Genomic DNA, 18,222 nt, shown 5'->3' with positions numbered 1-18,222 from the left:
CAAACCTTTCAAGAGTATTTAGTGAAGGCCATCTCAACCCCAAACCTCTCCCGTCTCTGTGTTCAAGTGGTGTAGCATCGTAGAGATCTTCCTACTCCACTCAGATAATAAAAGGTCTAAAACGTCTCACCGTTTACTGGGCTTTAGCAGAAAAGAGAGTCCCCTGGTTCTCTGAAAACGCACATACACTTCAACACTGCTTGTGTGCACACCTGTGGAAATTGCCACACAACTCCACACAAAAAAGCTTTTGGTCATGGGTGTGCCCTCCAAAATGGCTTTCCACGTTCCTGTGCTAGAGACACAGCATTGTGGAAAGAGAACATCATTGCTGCAGAAGGACCTTTATCCACTAGACGGCAAGCTCAGGAGACATTGCATTTTTCATGCTTCTTCTTCTTTCTTGTCCCTGCTGTATGGTGAACACCCAGAATGGAGGTCAACAAACTACAGCCTGTAAGCCAAATCCAGCACGTGGGCTTTTCTGCATGGCTCGTATGCAATGAATAGTTTTCACATTTGCAAATGCCTGAAAAATAATGTTTTAAAAATACTGGGACACATGACAATGAACTGAAATCCAAATTTCAGTGTCCATTCACAAGTGTCATTGGAACCCAGGCACACTCATTTGTTCCCATTTTGTGAACATGTCTAGGGCAGCCTTTATATGCTACAGTGGCAGGGTTCAGTAGTTGTGACAGTAGTTGTGACTATATGGCTCAAAAAGCCTAGAATACTCACTATCTGGCCCTTCACAGAAACAGTCTGCTGCCCCTTAGCCTAGAAAATACTTCAAAATAGGCACTCAAGTTTTTGTTGAAAGAATAGAGCCACCATATACAAGTGGCTATATATACGATCTCCTCTTCTGAGCAACAGTCACGCCCATTGGAGTGAATGGAGTTATTAGGCTGCTATCCCACTGAAGCTCATGCAGAAAAGTTTCTAAGATAAAACGGTCCTTCGGGTCTCGAAAACTAAAGGTGAATCTTTAGGGTATTACTTGTATCTGCCTTGGTTCTTTCTCTTGAAGTTGCTGAAGACTTTTTTTATGCGGTTCTTCCAAAAGGCTCCTAAACCTCTGATCACAGATTAGCTCTGATCACAGAGCTCCTAAACCTCTAATCACAGATTGTGTCACCATAGGACACAAGCAGTGCACACGGGCAAATCCCTGAAGTCACCTTCAGGGACATGGCAAACATTTTGCACAAAAATTGGCTCAAGTGAGGGCGCCTGGCTGGCTCAGTCAGTAGAGCACATGACTCTTGATCTTGGGGGTGTGAATTCCAGTGCCGCATGGGGTGTAAAGATTACTTAAAAATAAATACAATCTAAAAAAAAAACTTGGTTAACCTGGACTGTTCTCACTTTTGGGAACTTTAACTTAGAATTCATGAGAATCCCCACCCAGGTCCAACCCAAGATCTCTTTCAGAACCTGGGTATTATAGGGAGTTTGCTTCTCAAACCGATCAAGGACAAATGGCTCCCAGAGAACCAAGAACAAATTAAAACCATATACAAATGGAAAGATTTCTTGATTCTCATAGTGAGAAGCTGTGAAGATCCCAGGTGAAAGAAATGAATGACAGGCAGTCTGATATCTGAATAAGGACATATGTAATAAAATCTATTGACAGAGATGAGAGCATGATTCTTAGTAAGTAGAATTTATTATTATTTCTTTTTAATGTAAGTTCCATGCCCAACGTGGGGCTTGACCTCACCACCCTGAGATCAGAGTCGCATGCTGTTCCAACTGAGCCGGCCAGGCGCCCCTCAGCTAGAATTTAGAGATAAATACGGAGTACATAGGGGTTTCCTATCCTTGCAAAACTATACAATTTCTTAGTCAAAGTTGAGACTCACTCAAACGTCCTCTCAACTCCACGTGTGCCTCTTTTTTAAGTGACAGCCAGAACAGATCATTGCGTTATTCTCGGTGTCCTTCTTCAGCGTCAGCTGGCACTCCTGTCTTGTACTTTGTTTTGTATATACTGAATCTATCCTCATGCTTTTTATTTTTGGTAAACTTTTTATTTTAGAACAGTTTTTTTTTTAGATTTACAGAAAAACTGCAAAGAAAACAAGAATTCTCATATATCCTACACTGATTTCCCCTATTATTATCATCTCACATTAGCGTGGGACATTTGTTACAATAATCAATCAATACTCATACATTAATACCATCTAAAGCCCATACTTTATTTCTTAGTTTTTAGGTAATGCCCTTTTCTGTTTCACGATCTCATTCAGTCTGTCACATCACATTTCATCATGTCTCCTCAGCTCCTCATAGCGGGGACAGTTTCTCACTTACCTTGTTTGAGGAGTACTGGTTTAGTGGGATGTCCCTCAACAGGATTTACCTAATATTTTTCTCATTTTGGCTGGGGTTGAGTTTGGGGAAGGAAAACCACAGAGTTAAAGTGCCATTTTCATTACAACTTATCAAGAGTACTATCAACATGATATAACTTTTTTAAAATTCTGCTTATTTTTTTGAGAGAGCGCGCGAGTGGGGTAGGGGCAGAGAGAGAATCCCAAGCAAGCTCCATGCTGTCAGCACAGAGCCTGATTTGGGGCTTGAACTTACGAACCATGAGATCATGACCTGAGCTGAAACCGAGTCTGACGCTTAACTGACTGAGCCACCCACGCACCCCAACATGATATAACTTTTGATGTTGATCCTGATCACCTGGCTAAGGTAGTTTGTCAGGCTTCTGCACTGTCAAATTCCTTTTTTTCTCTTTCCATACTGTACTCTTAACTATAGAGAACAAATGGTTGGTTACCAGAGGGGAGGGGGGATGGGTGAAATAGGTGAAGGGGACTGAAGAGTGCACTTGTCATGATGAGCACTGAGTATGTGTAGAACTACTGAATCACTATACTGTACATCCGAGAAAAATATCACACTATATGCTAACTAGAAATTTAAATAAAAACTTTAAAAAGAGACCTACTCAGGGTGCCTGGGCGGTTCAGTTGGGCAGGGGGGCTCAGTCGGTTAAGCATCCGACTCTTGATTTTGGTCAGATCATGATCTCAGCGTCCTGAGATCAAGCCCCATGTTGGGCTCTGTGCTACTAGTGTGGAGAATTCTTGAGATTCTCTCTCTCTGCCCCTCCACCACTTGCTCTCAAAATAAATAAACATTGAAAAAAAAAAAAAAAAACCAAACAGCTGTTTTCTCTGAAACCAAGTCAATCTGCACAGCTCATACTTTAGGATCCTATTCCCTTAAGGGTGGGGTATCTATGGAATTTGGAATTCTGCAAGGGAAATTTCTCACTTCTCTCCATTTGTTTATTCAATAATTTATTTATAGCAGTAAGTACTCATATTTATATTTTAGGTTATAATCTATAATCCTAGTTTATTTTATTGCTCAAATTGTCCTAGCTTTGGTCACTAGTTGGATCAGTTTCTTTGCATCCCCTGGTCTATAATGTTCCTTTGCTGCTTATAGCTGAACTTACTTGCTCTTCAGAATTCAGCTGACTTCCTCCAGGAAAAAAACTCCTGATACCCGCCCCTACTTCCAGCCCTTAGTCTCCCACCACTCAGGTTATAGGTTGTTCCTACGTACACCTAAATTTACATCTAAAATTTACATCTGCTATGGTACTTCTACACTACTCTCTCTCCCACTGGACAATCAGCTTTTTGAGGGTAGGGATATTTTATTTTATATGCCTAGTATGTAGTACATAGTGCCTCACACAAAGCAGGATCTCAACAAATACTTCTAGAACAATCACTACGGTTTTCTCTTTAGTCCAAAAATACACGCGCGTCTCATATAAACCAGAAGCCACAGAGGAACTGGAAACTAACCACTCTGGGAAGAACTACAAGGTGTTACTGCTGTGTTTAATGTCAGTCATATAATACAATAGGCTCCAGATCTAAGTTAACAGTTTCTCATGTCTCATTTCTGAATAAGCAGACTTTTCCTATAAACATTTTGAGGAATTACATTAAGAGCAATGGCCAATGACCTTTATATTTAGAGCCAAGGCTAGGTACCTTCTAGTTCTGAGATTAGAGAAGTGGTGTTCCCAAAACAGCACACGGGCGTTTTAGCCATGAGGTTCCCAAGAGCCACAACCTGTGGTTGATTGCATAACCACTAAAGAAATCTATTTGCTGAGTTGTATTCTTTGTTGCCACAAATTATTATGAGAAAGTGACTTTAAAAATTAATCAAGAATCTTCTGAGATACAGGAATTAAGACTGTGGTAAACGCCATCTAGCTGAAATAGATTGTTAGGTTGGATCATGCTACGACCCAGAGGAAGCCACCAGTAACTCTTGACTGATCAGATCACCTCCCTAACTGTACTCTAGCTCCCATCTGTCCACTCACCATAAAGGAAATCATGTCATTCCACTTAACCGCCCCCGCCACCCCACCCCCCTCCTTTAACTGCTTCTACAACAAAATTCAAATTCCTAACCGTGCCCTAGAAGGCTCCACATACCTACTGGTTTCTTCTACAGCTCTGCAGACTCCTCCTAAGGCTCATCTCTTCCTTGCTTAATGGTCCAGCTGTGCTCATCTTGCTGAAGTCATGGCTCAGTACCAGAAATTTTTTGATGCCTAGTAGCTCAATTGTTTACAAGAATTTTACAACGTTCTTCAATCTTTAATGTTTCTTAAGTATGAGTTGTGTGCCTGAAAATAAAATGAACTATGTCTGAGAAACCCCTACAAATCCACTGAAATATAGATTGAAACATGAAGACCCATATTTCTCTTGAGTTAGAAGTTCTTTTGGTGTTAAAAAGCTTTTATTATGTTATTTTTCCAAGAAATAGTGCTATAGTTTGACGTTGACATTAAAGTTAGTCTAACTCAAATTTAAAAATGGTTTCTCCCTACTAACAAAAAAAAGTTAAAACACAAATTTAAATAAAGCACTGCCTTTTAAAAATAATAATTTATTTAAAAATTCAGTCCCTTGATAACTAATAAAGGTAACTTATTGCATCCTTCCAAACATATGGAAATTAACATGACCTTACAATGTTGACAGCTTGAAATAAAACATAAAAAGTCAGACCAAATTAAAAACCATAATCTTTTATTTAAATGCATTCAAAGGGGCATTAATTCTTTGCTTCCCAATCTGATTTTCTGGACATATCTTTAAGTGAAGAATCTACCTTTGAATATTCTTTCTACATCTTTGCAAAAGATCATTCATTAATCTTAGAAAGGTTGCCTAACATTGTTCTGGTTGACAGGTGTTAATTTTTCAATGATAGTGACCTTTGCTCTCAAAATTGAGTCCAAAAGCTTATCAGGTGCTTAATTCCCCCAAATTAGTAAGATATAATTGTCTTGAAGTTCTGAAAACTGAAAATTTTCACCTAAGTTTGAGGCAAACTTATTTGGTGGTAGAAACTGTACTGAATAGACATAAGACTATTTTTAGTGTCAATTAATCTCATATAATGTGAACATTCATACATTTTGCTACAGAAATATTAATGTGTTTGATAATAGAGTATTGCTCCAGACTTTGTTGGATAGTGTCATGTAATATATAGTATAGGTAGACTATTGACTTTTCTAAAATTCAAAAAGTTCTAACTTCCACAATGCATTTGACCGGAAGGATTCAAAATAATGAAATGTGGACCCAACAATTTTGAGTACAAAGATACAGTGAGATACTCTGATTACCCTTATCATTCATATATTTATTCATATGAAGCTTCTCCAAGTGTCTATTTTTATAAACTTTGTGTGGGGTATGAATTCTGTTTATATCTTTTTCTAAAAATTGTTCACACTTTTAACGTAGCTCAAACAGAAAACTTCACATTACTTTTGCTTGACCTGCTATTCAAACTACTAACTTCTTCCTTTTTACAAATTGAAAACAGCATGAAATTAACTAGATGGTCTCAGATATTCTATGGTTTGGAAATTTGGGTAACAGGGCTTCAAATTCTTTCCCTGCTAAGGTCTGTGGCTGCTTTCCTGCTACAATGGCAGAGCTGCGTGATTATGACGGAGACGACGTGATCTGCAAAGCCTAAAATATTTCCTACCTGGCCCCCTTTACAGTAAGTTTGTTGACCCCCTGCTCAGAATCACTGCTCAGTCAAGGATGGTACTAACACCTAAGACTATGACTATCTGATAGCTATGATTTTACAATTAAGTTGGTTTTTCTGCATTTAGGGCTGACGGTATGTATAGGTAACATTTCAAAGGCAAAGACAGAAGTAGCTGCCATAGACGGACACCCCCTTTCTGGTTTTTTTTTAATTAATTTATTTACTTAAGTAATCTCTGCACCCAGTGTGGAACTCAAACTCAAGACCCCGAGATCAAGAGTCACATGCTCTACTGACTGAGCCTGCCAGATGCCCCATTCCCTTTCTATCTGAATGTTGTCTCAACCGGTCAAAATTTAGATTCTTGGCCAGATCTAGAGAGACTGAAGTATGGTACTTGCTGATGATATAAATCCGGTCAGAGAACAAGGAAAGGAATTCATAAGGTAAAGTTATTAATCTTCCCACCTACTACACACATTAAATTCACTGGAAAGAATCCATATACTTTCCATTTATGTTGATATGCAGAATTCCTGAAAGGCTGAGAAATATGGACCTTACAAATTATTCACTGGTACATTATTCTATACTTCATGTGTGTTACTTGAAAAGATGATCTCTTCCCGTCTTTGACAAAGACTTTCCCAGCTCAACTGTGGCTCAATAAACTTTTATTATTTTTTGTTATTTATTTTTATTCAAAAGAATTTGTTTCCCTATCACAAAAATTAGATAACCACACCACCAACAGCAGCAAAGTCCATAGAGTTACATTGATGGTGGAGAGTTCACTGGGTATTCCCAATGTCCCAAATGGCATGAAGGAGAAAAAAATAGGAAAAGAAAAAATATTCAAAACAAATCCAAAACCCATGATGACTTTGGGGAGAGACATCACATGGCAGTTTCTGTCTTCTTTCATTGTCAGCTGCAGATGTATTTCAGCAGGATCAAATACAATTTAACTTGAGTAAACCCTTCATACCAACTCCAGCACCTAATTGGAGGAAAAAAGGATCAGTTTGATAAAATAATTTTAAAATACGTTAACAGTATAAAGAATCTTTACTGTATTATAAATGGAGAACCAAATCAAGACAACTTTTCCCAACTGCTAAAAATGCTAAGGAATGTGAAGGGATGAGACATTGATCCTTTCTTCCTTTCAGTTCAACAGGAACTCTTTCAGATTAGCCACATCTGCAGTCAACTAGGGAGCCTTCCAAGTGAACTACATAAAACATACAGATAAATGAACTTGCTCCTGCACAGCATGGATGTAATGTTTTTGAAATTTATGTTGGTATCTTTCCACATTCTTAAGAAACTTTTAAATACCACTTCTAAGGATTTTCATCTATTTCTCTCTTCTACTGACTCACAGCTTATAGTGATCAAGGTATACAGAACCTAAAATCTTGCCTTTTCCCATTGCTTCATTCATTTTCTAGTCAATCAGTGATGTTAAGATATTGTGTTAGTTATTCAAGTCCTACCTTATCATACAAGAAAGCTGTGACACTGCTAAAACTGAAAATAACAAGCAGCAGCAGCAGCAGCAGCAATGATCAGTTTTAAAAACAGTTGAAGAAATGTCTAAGAAGGGGCAATTATAAGCCACGGTCAAAAAGATTACGTTAGATGGAGAATGCAGTTCTAGGTGGCAAAGAATTAAAGGAATAACTCTCCCTTCCTGCTGTGCGAAGGCTTAAATTACACCTGTTTCCATGATGCTTTTTGTCTTTATATTTGGCAAGCAGGCTATTTAACAAGAGGTTAATGCTCTTGAACAAAATCTGAGATTTGTCACCGAGATTCTCTAAGTACATGTGTAGCTTTGAGCTTTCTGCAGATACGTTAGCAATCGCAATTGCCTCAAAGGCCAAACTGGTTGAAGACTAAGGTGCAGCTTTTTCAATCCATGCCTTGCCATGAGAGTAACATAAGGAGCAACTGAGAGACTACGGAGAACCACTTAAAACAGAGATTCCAAGACCTTTTACCATCTTGTTTGAGATTCCAGAACGTAACACTGGTCAGTTCAAAACCCTGGCTTTCATTTAAGTTGTCCATGGCTCTCTGGTGAGGCTTTCCAAATAGAGAAACTAGCTGTTTAAGGAGTGCACCACGCAAATTAGACTGCACAGCTAACAGTGCAGTTCTGAGTCTGCTCAGTTCACCTCCACAGGACAATGTGTGAGGCTTGGATTGGCTCTCTTGGTGGCCAGGTCATTCTGCACTCAGGAGGAGAGGGAGGAAGCCACGGCAGAATGAAGGCTAAGTGGCAGAAGAAACCTATACCTGTTATTTTTAAAAGATCACTTCCTGAGATTTCTAGATCAGCAGAGAATATGTAGAAAGCACTGGCAGCCATAGAATTAGTGCTAATCAAACCCATGTACGAAAACCCTCTTCCAAACTGGTGTTTTGTTTAACAAGTTCACTGTTTAGCTCAGGATTGCCCGCATGCCAAGTATCAAATAGTATAGAGAACATTGCTTCCTTGAGCTCCTAACTACAAAGAAAAGCATGTGGAAAGCTATGTATACCTTTGTGACTGAGACTGTGTGCCAAGAGACATTTAAATTTCCAAATTACACTAATGAAATGATCACATGATCACTTTTCAGTGGAACACTGAAATACCTTTTCTTCCCTTCGCGACTGAGGACAACCCTACTTGTCAGGAAAGAAAAGGAAGACAAACATGAGGAAGAGAAGACTAAAATGTGACCAGATTTTTAAACCTGGTGAAAGTCTCAGCGTCCCTTGCTGTATCTTGGACTTATAGCTGTACCTGCATATAGAAACAACGGTGCATGGCCCACAGTGAATATTTAATAGTGTTCATCTGTTTTTCACTGTGACCAGCTATCAATCATTCAGCATTCATATAACCTCTAACAAGTCTTTTTTTCTTTTTTTTAATATATATATTTTTAACGTTTATTCACTTTTTGAGAGACAGAGACAGAGTGCGAGCAGGGCAGAGGCAGAGAGAGGGAGACACAGAATCCAAAGCAGGCTCCAGGCTCTGAGCTGTCAGCACAGAGCCTGACGCAGGGCCCGAACTCACGAACCGTGAGACCATGACCCGAGCCAAAGTCGGCCGCTTAACTGACTGAACCACCCAGGCGCCCCTAACAAGTCTTTTCCATAGTTGCAAGCTACCTATTCCTTTGCCTTTCAACCAAAGCCATTTCAAACAAAGCCAGACCCATGACTTGGAATGATCTCTAAGGCTTAGTACAACTCCATATTTTTGTGTTATAGCTATAGTCTATTAGCCTAAGAATGGATCTGAGTTTGAAATAAAGATGTATAAGGTAGCTTACCTTAATTGTACCCTGACTGTTAGCAGCAATCAGCACATTGGACTCCTAGAAAAGAAGAAGAACTTTTAGAGTACAGAGAAGGATTTCCTGGAGGGCAGTATAAGAGAGTAATTTCCTCTTCATCTTTCTTTCTTCACTTCCCCCTAAGACACCAATATTATCTGAAGTGAATAACCAACTTTAACATGTTTTAACTATGAATTTTAAACACAAAATCCCATCTTTTAAGGATTAAGTTTGAATAAAAAATAAAATTGGAAGCAGAGTAGGAAACTTTCAAATGTAAAGAAAACAAAGAGAAAAATAGATTGCACTGGAAGAGAGGCCAAGAGAAACAAAGACTGAAATACAACAAAAAATGATAATAATTTCCATTTCCATGGAAAACTCTCCTTTCACATAGAATACCAGTAATTGATGTAAATGCTGGTCAACATCTCTGGCAGAAATTTCTATGGAGGGTTATTTCATATCAGGAAAATAGCAAAAAAAGGTGAATATTCATCTGTCAGAAGAAAGGCCATCTTCCCTTTTAATTCTTCAATCATTCAGTAGATGCTTTTTAAAAATTTTTTTTTAAGTTTTAGTTATTTTGAGAGAGAGAGAACAAGTGGGGGAGGGGCAGGAGAGAGAAGGAGCTAGAATCCCAAGCAGGCTCTGAGCCATCAGCACACAATGTGGGGCTTGAACTCACGAACTGTGAAGTCATGACCTGAGCCGAAACCAAGAGTCAGATGCTTAACCAACTGAGCCACCCAGGTGCCCCAGTACATGCATTTTTAATAACTTTGGTGATTACTTTAGCAGAATTTATGTGGTAATGTATTTTTTTATATTGTAAGTCTTAGGAGAGAAAAAACATTTCTCTGAAGGTAGGAAGAGTAGGAAAAGGAATGGACAAGACTGAGTTTACTAGAGAGAATCTCATTAAGTAAGAAGAGTTGGGACATGCCTCCTACTGGAAACAGAGAGTTTAGTAGGGCTCTAGAACTTGGAAGTGTATAGAAGTCTTTTTGCTTTTCAGAGTAGGCTGCTAAAAGGAGGTAAACAGACTCAAAACTGACACAGAGGCCACATGGCTAATGGAAAGACCAAGTCCAAATAGTATCTCTGAGAAACAAATAAAGTGGTCAAACCTCAATGAAAGACAGGCTCTGCCAGATATCCTACAGGCTTCATGACAAAGTGACAAAGAGAAGAAAGAAATTGATTTGTATGCTGGGAACGTTACTTTAGCCAATAGGAGTTAAACTTTAGTTTCTTTGACAGATGAAATCTGTGCTCTATAAACTTACACATTTCTTTTTTTTTTTTTTTTTTTTTTTTTTTTTTTTTAAATTTTTTTTTTCAACATTTATTTATTTTTGGGACAGAGAGAGACAGAGCATGAACGGGGGAGGGGCAGAGAGAGAGGGAGACACAGAATCAGAAACAGGCTCCAGGCTCTGAGCCATCAGCCCAGAGCCTGACGCGGGGCTCGAACTCACGGACCGCGAGATCGTGACCTGGCTGAAGTCGGACGCTTAACCAACTGCGCCACCCAGGCGCCCCTAAACTTACACATTTCTATTTTTTAACTTTTGCTTTGATTCCAGGTAAAGCTACTCTTGAAAAATGCTCGTCTTGTTGCTACTGGTGTAAGAGAAAATAAATTCTTCCACTATGCCCAAAATTTTGGGGATCAGAATATTCCTTGGATGGAACAGCCATCAACAGTCATAGCTGTATGAAGAAGTGATAAAGACATGTTTTCTCTGGGGTTTAGCATGGGAAATGCTGATGACAGGGTTCAGGGCACACAACCCCAAAATATGGCATCTTGTCATATCTGAATATTTTAAGCTGAAAGAGTTTGAGAAAACAGCAGAAGCAGGAAAGTCTCTTTGGTCTCCCAATCACTTCACCCCTCTTTCCTGAAACAAGTCATAAAACCCTCATGCGAGAGGCCCTCCCTGTACCCAGAGTAAAGAAGCATCCTTATCTCCAAAGACAAAGGGAGACCCAAAGGGAATATGAACAAACAGGACTTGCCAAGTTTCTCCCAATTTTCAACAATTACCTCATACTCCTTAACCTATCCACATCTCTCACCACTACCTACTCTTTACCACACCTAGCATAAAATACCCAGGTCTGTTTCTTTGGGTTTTCATTTCCTTATGAAGCCTTCCACATCATGTAAAACTTCTATTAGATTAATTTGTATGGTTTTCTCCTGTTAATCTCTCTTGTCTAGTTTTTAGACCTAGCCAGGGGCCCTATCTAAGTGGGTTAAACTTTTTCCTCCCCTATACTGATATTTTCCTAGCTGAGGTTTTCCCTTTAAATCAGCACATATATTTTTAAAAATAGTTTAACACAAGTAATATAGTATTCACTATTAAGTTAGTTTCAGTATTTACTTTGGGGAATTATGGGTTACTTCCGGGACTCAATGAGTATAGAATTAATACTTCCATATGGGGGTAGGGTGACAGGGCAGAAGAAACATTTGGGATTTGGGATTTATTTACTCTTTTAGTGACTGGAATTAAGAAAGTGGTTGGAATGAGTTTGGGGTGTCCTTAGTTAATATAAGAACCCTCTCTGTGCTGGTCAAGAGGCAGAATTTCTATGCCTACCTCAGAAAACAAAAGAAGCACTGTGTGGGATTGTGCAGGTTTCTTTCTAGCAAGAATTTTAAACAAGCTATATGATATCACAACTGCCACCAATGGACCCAGAAATGCTTGTTCTGTGAACACCTTCCAGAAATGAAGCTACAAATAGCACTGATCAATCTAATCTCTGCTTGAGGAAAAGACTCCAGTCTCTAAGAAAGCAACTGTCACCCATTCATTTGATGTTGCAGTCACCAAGAACTGCTCCCTCTGCTATGGGAACACACAATGTCAGGATGATGGAAAATTTATAGCCCAAAGCTCTCCTCTCTTTCTGCCATTTTGGTTCTAGTCACCTCTGATATATATATATATGTATACATTTATGTATTTATATATTTATATGTATGTATGTATGTATGTATGTATGTATGTATGTATGCTACATACCCAGTGTGGAGCCCAATGTTGGGCTTGAAGTCACAACCCTGAGATCAAGACCAGAGCTGAGATCAAGTCAGACACACAACCAACTGAGCCACTCAGGTGCCCCTAGTCACCTCTAACACAAAGGATGAAGGCAGAGAAACCTGGGGAGATAAGGACTCACTCTGGGGGAAGGGTGGGGGTTGGGGAGAGATGTACTTCTACCAGTTATAGACATTATAAATTATATAATTCAAACTTCTAATTTTTGGTGGAAGAAAAGCTTGGAAAAGCATGGTATGTTATCATACAGTTTGAAAAACTGAGCATAACATAAGTAAGAGAATATAATCTAGTCAGATCATCACATAAGAGGAGTTTGAAGTCTATACACTTACTACACTAAACCGAAGAAAGAAGTTATCTAATAACTATCCGAAATGAATAAACAATGTTGATTGTAACCTCAGGACTATCATGGCATTAATAGATGTTGCCATAGTAAATGCTACCTGAGGGTTAACTCTAACATCTTTTCCTGTGGAAACAGATAAACATCTCATTTACAAATAAGCCAACATAGGTGCCCAGTTGGAACTGCCTTTGGGACACATATAGGTGAAAGGGTGTCCTAAGACCTCCTAGAAGCACTGAAAACTATTCAAATTAACAAACAACGAAAGAAAAATAACAGCTTTACATCTTAGTATGCCCCTCCCTCCGAAGACCAGGAACTTTTAAAGGGATTTAGGATTAAACTTTCAGACAGCCAGATATTTATTATTAGCTTAAGATAAAGTAACTTTTGCATGCAACAGAAAAAGAAAACCAGGTATTTTACTTCAGCATAGAGGTATCAAAGCGATAAGTACAAGATTATTACTGTAGTTTTGAGCGATTCTTGTGTGCATTTTGAGTAACTGGTAATTCTTAGCTATAGCTGAAGTCTGCTAGAGCCCTAATCTTTGTAAGTTCTGGCTCAATGGGTTGCTTTTACTTGCTAAATAAAATTAAAATGCCAGCCAGTGGGGCACCTAGGTGGCTCAGTTGCAAGTCCATTGAGCATTGGACTCTTAATTTGGCTCAGGTCATGATCCCAGGGTTATGGGATCCACACTGAGCACGGAGCCTGCTTAAGATTCAATCTTTCAGGGCGCCTGGGTGGCTCAGTCTGTTAAGTGTCTGACTCTAGGTTTTGGCTCAGGTCATGATCTCACGGTGTGTGAGTTCGGGCCCATATCAGGCTCTTCACCAACAGTGGGAAGCCTGCTTGGGGATTCTCTCTCTCTCTCTCTTTCTCTCTGTCCCCCCACCCCCCTCCCCGCTTGCTCTCTTTGTCTCTCTCTCTCTCTTATCTGTTCCTGCCTCTCTCCCCGCCTCACACATTCTCTTTCCCTCTAAAATAAAAATAAACAAATAAAAATAATAAAAATAATAATTGGGATTTTATTTTAAAAAATAAAATAAAATGCCAGCCAGTAATTCTCATTATTTTTTCCCTCTTTCTTAAAAACTGGCAGTTTTGCTGCAAAATTCTCTTTAAGGTTAAGCTAATAATATACCTATCTTCTTAACTGTACAGTGATTAAAAAAGACAATGGGAAAATTAGCAGTAAGTCTTTTATGAAAACAGAAGACACATACACAAACATACACCAACTTGCTTAAAGTCGGTGTAAACTTATTTATCCCGAAACAAAACCAGCATCCACTGGAACAGTTTTGTCTTTACTAGCTTGCCTAGAAAAGTGCCATTATAGCTAATATGAGCAGGACGAGAAATAAGTTATTCACTCAGTTTGCTATTGAAGGATTTATTCTTAGTGATGGACATAACTAATTTTAAATGAGAAATCATTTTACTATAGAAATGAATGTTAAAAAAAAAAAAAACAATTTCCATTTCTGGCAGTGACAGAGTAAATGGAATGGATTTGCCGTCTTCCTGTAAGGAACCAGAAAGTTGAACAAAATCTGTAAGACAGCACTGGATAACAGGCAGTACAGGACTATCATCCTTTATGAGAAGGGAAACCAATGAGGAGAGTGCCAGAATTGCCCTGGCTTTCTGCTTGGAGGCAAGTTCTGAGCTACATGGCAAGAAGAATCCATATAAGAGCCCAGAGGAATCTAAGCAGACCACAGTAGATTTATTAAATTGAGGAAACAGATAAAGTTCGGAGTATTTGTATGGCAGCTGGAATTTGTAGGGCAAACTACCACAGAGGAGAAAGTACATAAAAGTAGAGCTCCAGGAATCTGCATAGGGGTCCCCTTGACTGTAAGTTGTTATAACAAACCACATATGAATAGGGTAAAACTACACAAGGCCAGGAAAACAACAACGAACAGGGAAAGCACAACTACTGAGAATCTAGAACACTATCAAATGCCAGACTTCACGCAGAGTCAAGAGATGATTGAGTTTTGAGGAGCCAGAGTGAAGAGACCTCACTGAACATTTAGGGCGCTCAGTAAAGTCCCCAGATGGGTCATTCCTTGTTAGTAGGGCTAGATTAGCCTTAAAGTAAATGCTTCTCTAGACCAGGGACAGGCAATCTGTAGCTTACAGGCCAAACCAGCCCATGGGCTATATTTTGTTTTTCAGTTTTAATGGAACACAGTCATGATAATTTGATTTTATATTATCTCTGGCTGTTCCTGCACTATAGTAGCAGAGTTGAGGAATTGCAACCAAGACCATATGGTCTGTAAAGCCTAAAATATTTGCAATGCGGTTCTTTAAGAAAATGTTTGCTGATTGGCACTTTAGAGTCACCTTAATAAAATTTAAAAACAAGTGTCCAAAAATCATGTCTATCTCCAAAAACAACCTTCCATTGAAACATACATTCATATTATTTTTTAAATATATAATTGATTTAAAGTTTTTTTTATTTTAAAGTAATCTCTATACCCAGTGTAGGGCTCGAACTCACAACTCCATGATCAAGAGTTGCACATTCTATTGACTGAACCAGCCAGACACGCCCAAGTTTTAATACTCTGAAAAAAATTCAACAAAATCCAGCATTCATAATGTTGAGCACTGAAAAGACCAAAAACATGACCTATAACCAGGGGAGGGGAATCAATGAATAGAAACAGATCCAGAAATGATAAAGACAATGGAAGCAGCAAATGAGGATTTATAAAGCAGATATAACCATACTCAAGTATTTAAAGAAACAGTGAACTTAAGAGAAATGGAAGACATAATTATAAAACCCAAATGGAATTCTCCACCTGAAAAGTACAGTATCTCAAATAAAAAATTCACTGGATAGACATAACAATGGATGAAACAGTGGAGAATAAAACACCAAGAAGTCTGACACAGGGAAAAAGAAAATCCAAATTGAAGAATAAGGGGAAAAGACTGGGAAGGTTTAAAAAAAAAAAAAAAAGAGCATTTGTGCGACCAACAGGACAATATGCAATCTAATATATGTGTAACAGTAATTGTAATTCTGAATAGAGTAGGGGCAGAAAAAAGTATATAAAGATAGAAGGCTAAAAATTTTCCAAAACTGAAAATTTTATATAAAATACCCACAAATACCACCACATCAAGGCAAATCATAAACTGCTAAAAATGTGTAAGAAAGAAAATCTTCAAAACTGCCAGAGGAAAAAAAGACATTACATTCTGAAGAATAAGACCACCAATTTGTCATCAGAAGCAATGCAAGCCAGTAAGACAGCATCTTTAAGGTAATGAGGAAGAAAACTGTCAACCTAGAAAGATTATGCAGAAGTAAAAGATTATTTTCAAAGAACTAAAGCTGAGATAGCAGCAGATCTGCACTGTAAGAAATCGTTAAAGTTCTTATACCACATGAAAATTCAGATCTAAACTGAAAGATGAAGAGTGCTGTAAATGACCAATATATGGGTAATGATCAAAGATATTTGCTCTCTTGTTGTTTAAGTTTCTTAACAGATAACTGCCTGTTTAAAGCAAAAATAATAACAATGCATTACGGTTATTATAAACAGAAGTAACATATGACAGCAAAAGTACACAGGATAAAATAGGAAAACAGAAGTATACTGTTCATAATGCATAAAGTGGTATAATCTGAAGAAAGACTGTGGCAAGTTAAATATGAATATTATAAACCTTAGAGAAACCATTAGAAAAGTACAGAATTAGTATAGCTAATAAACTAGTAAAGGGAACAAAATGAATTACAAAAAGAACAGAAATGAGGGACATGGGGATAGAACACACAGAATAAATAGAAAACAAATAGCAAGATGGTAGACAAATATCCAACCATAGTGATAAGTAAATGTAAATGGTCTAAATACTGTACTGCTATGAAAAGGCAGAGACTGTTAAGACTTGATAAAAGAAGCAGACCAGTTCTGTGCTGTCCATAAAACACACATTCAAAAAAACCAACCAAACAAACAAAAAAAACATGGGCGCCTGGGTGGCTCAGTTGATTAAGCATCTGACTTTGGCTCAGGTCGTGACCTCATGGATCGTGGGTTCAAGCCCCGCGTCAGGCTCTGTGCGGACAGCTCAGAGCCTAGAGCCTGCTTTGGATTCGGATCCTGTGTCTCCTTCTCTCTCTGCTTCTCTCTCTCTCAAAAATAAATAAATATTAAACAAAAAAATTTTTTAAAGATACAAAGTAAAAGGAGAAAAAAATATCTCACGCAAATATTAACGTAAGAATGCCAGAATGGCTCTACTAATATCAGAAAAAGTAGACGTCAGGACAAAGAATATGACCAGGGATAAAAGGGGACATTTTATATTTAAATAAGAGTCAATCAATTTTTAAAAACCTAAATGCATATATATCTAAAATTGAGCTTCAAAATACACAAAGCAAAACTGACAGAATTGAATGGAACAGATAAGTCCACACTTGGGTTTGGAGACTTCAATACTCTTCTGTTAATAATTCAAAGAATAAGCAGACAGAAAATCAAAGACAAAAAAGATTTGAATCATACTACCAGAAACAAATTGAGCAAATTAATATTTACATAAATCTTACTTAAACGGCAAAAACTATACATTCTTTTCTTTCTTCAATATTTATTTTAAGAGAGAGAGCAAGAGCGCATGCAAGTGGGGAAGGGGAAAGAAAGAATCCTAAACAGGCTCCGCACTGTCAGCCAAGAGCCTGACACGGGGCTCAATCCCACAAACCGTGAGATCATGACACTCGAGCCGAAATTAAGAGTCAGATGCTTAACTGACTGAGCCACCGAGGAGCCTCTATATGTTCTTTTCAAGTGCATGTGAACTATTCACCAAGACAGACAATATGCCAGACCATTAAACACAGCTCAATAAACTTAAAAGACTGAAATTATGCAACTATGTTCTCTGACTGAACAAAAGTATAAAACAATAGAAAGAAGACCCTCTAAAACAATCTCTAAATATTTGGAAATTTAAAAACACACCCTTAAATAACCCAGGGCTCAAATAAGAACTCATAAGGAAATAAGAACACAACATATCAAAATTTGTATAACGTAGCCACAACAGCACTTAGATAGAAAACTTTATCTCTAAATGCTTGTAAGAATAAAGCAGAAAGGTTTAACATCAATGATATAATAACATGCAGCTTAAGAAGCTAGAAAAAAAAGCAAATTATATAAACATAAACATGATGATAATAAAAAGCAGAATCAATAAGATAAAAATAGTTAAAATTATTAAAAACAAAAGCTAGTGCATGAAATAAAATTGATAACCTCCTACAAAAAAGATAAAGAATATGTAAGTTAACAATATCAGA

General features: G+C 38.0%; 1 protein-coding gene and 1 long non-coding RNA gene across 3 annotated transcripts in view; one reads left to right on the top strand and one right to left on the bottom strand.

The window, feature by feature from the left end:
• The window catches only part of LOC147572672 (uncharacterized), a 30,590-nt gene extending 18,613 nt beyond the window's left edge, over positions 1–11,977 (top strand). The window contains exons 2-3 of the long non-coding RNA XR_015246322.1: positions 5,992–6,093; positions 11,021–11,977. This is a non-coding gene — a long non-coding RNA (uncharacterized LOC147572672). The remainder of the gene's footprint in view (positions 1–5,991; positions 6,094–11,020) is intronic.
• The window catches only part of COP1 (COP1 E3 ubiquitin ligase), a 260,438-nt gene continuing 247,301 nt past the window's right edge, over positions 5,086–18,222 (bottom strand). For both annotated transcript variants that reach the window (XM_025920949.2, XM_086694422.1), the window contains exons 19-20: positions 9,426–9,470; positions 5,086–7,087 (exon numbers count right to left, since the gene is read on the bottom strand). In XM_025920949.2, the coding sequence (XP_025776734.1) occupies positions 7,070–7,087; positions 9,426–9,470 (63 nt within the window). In that variant the 3' untranslated portion in view covers positions 5,086–7,069. The remainder of the gene's footprint in view (positions 7,088–9,425; positions 9,471–18,222) is intronic.

The sequence above is a fragment of the Puma concolor genome, chromosome E4 (assembly GCF_028749965.1).
Source record: "Puma concolor isolate L17-30 chromosome E4, mPumCon1.1.hap2, whole genome shotgun sequence".
NCBI lineage: Eukaryota > Metazoa > Chordata > Mammalia > Carnivora > Felidae > Puma > Puma concolor.
This window is presented reverse-complemented; position numbering and strand designations above follow the sequence as displayed.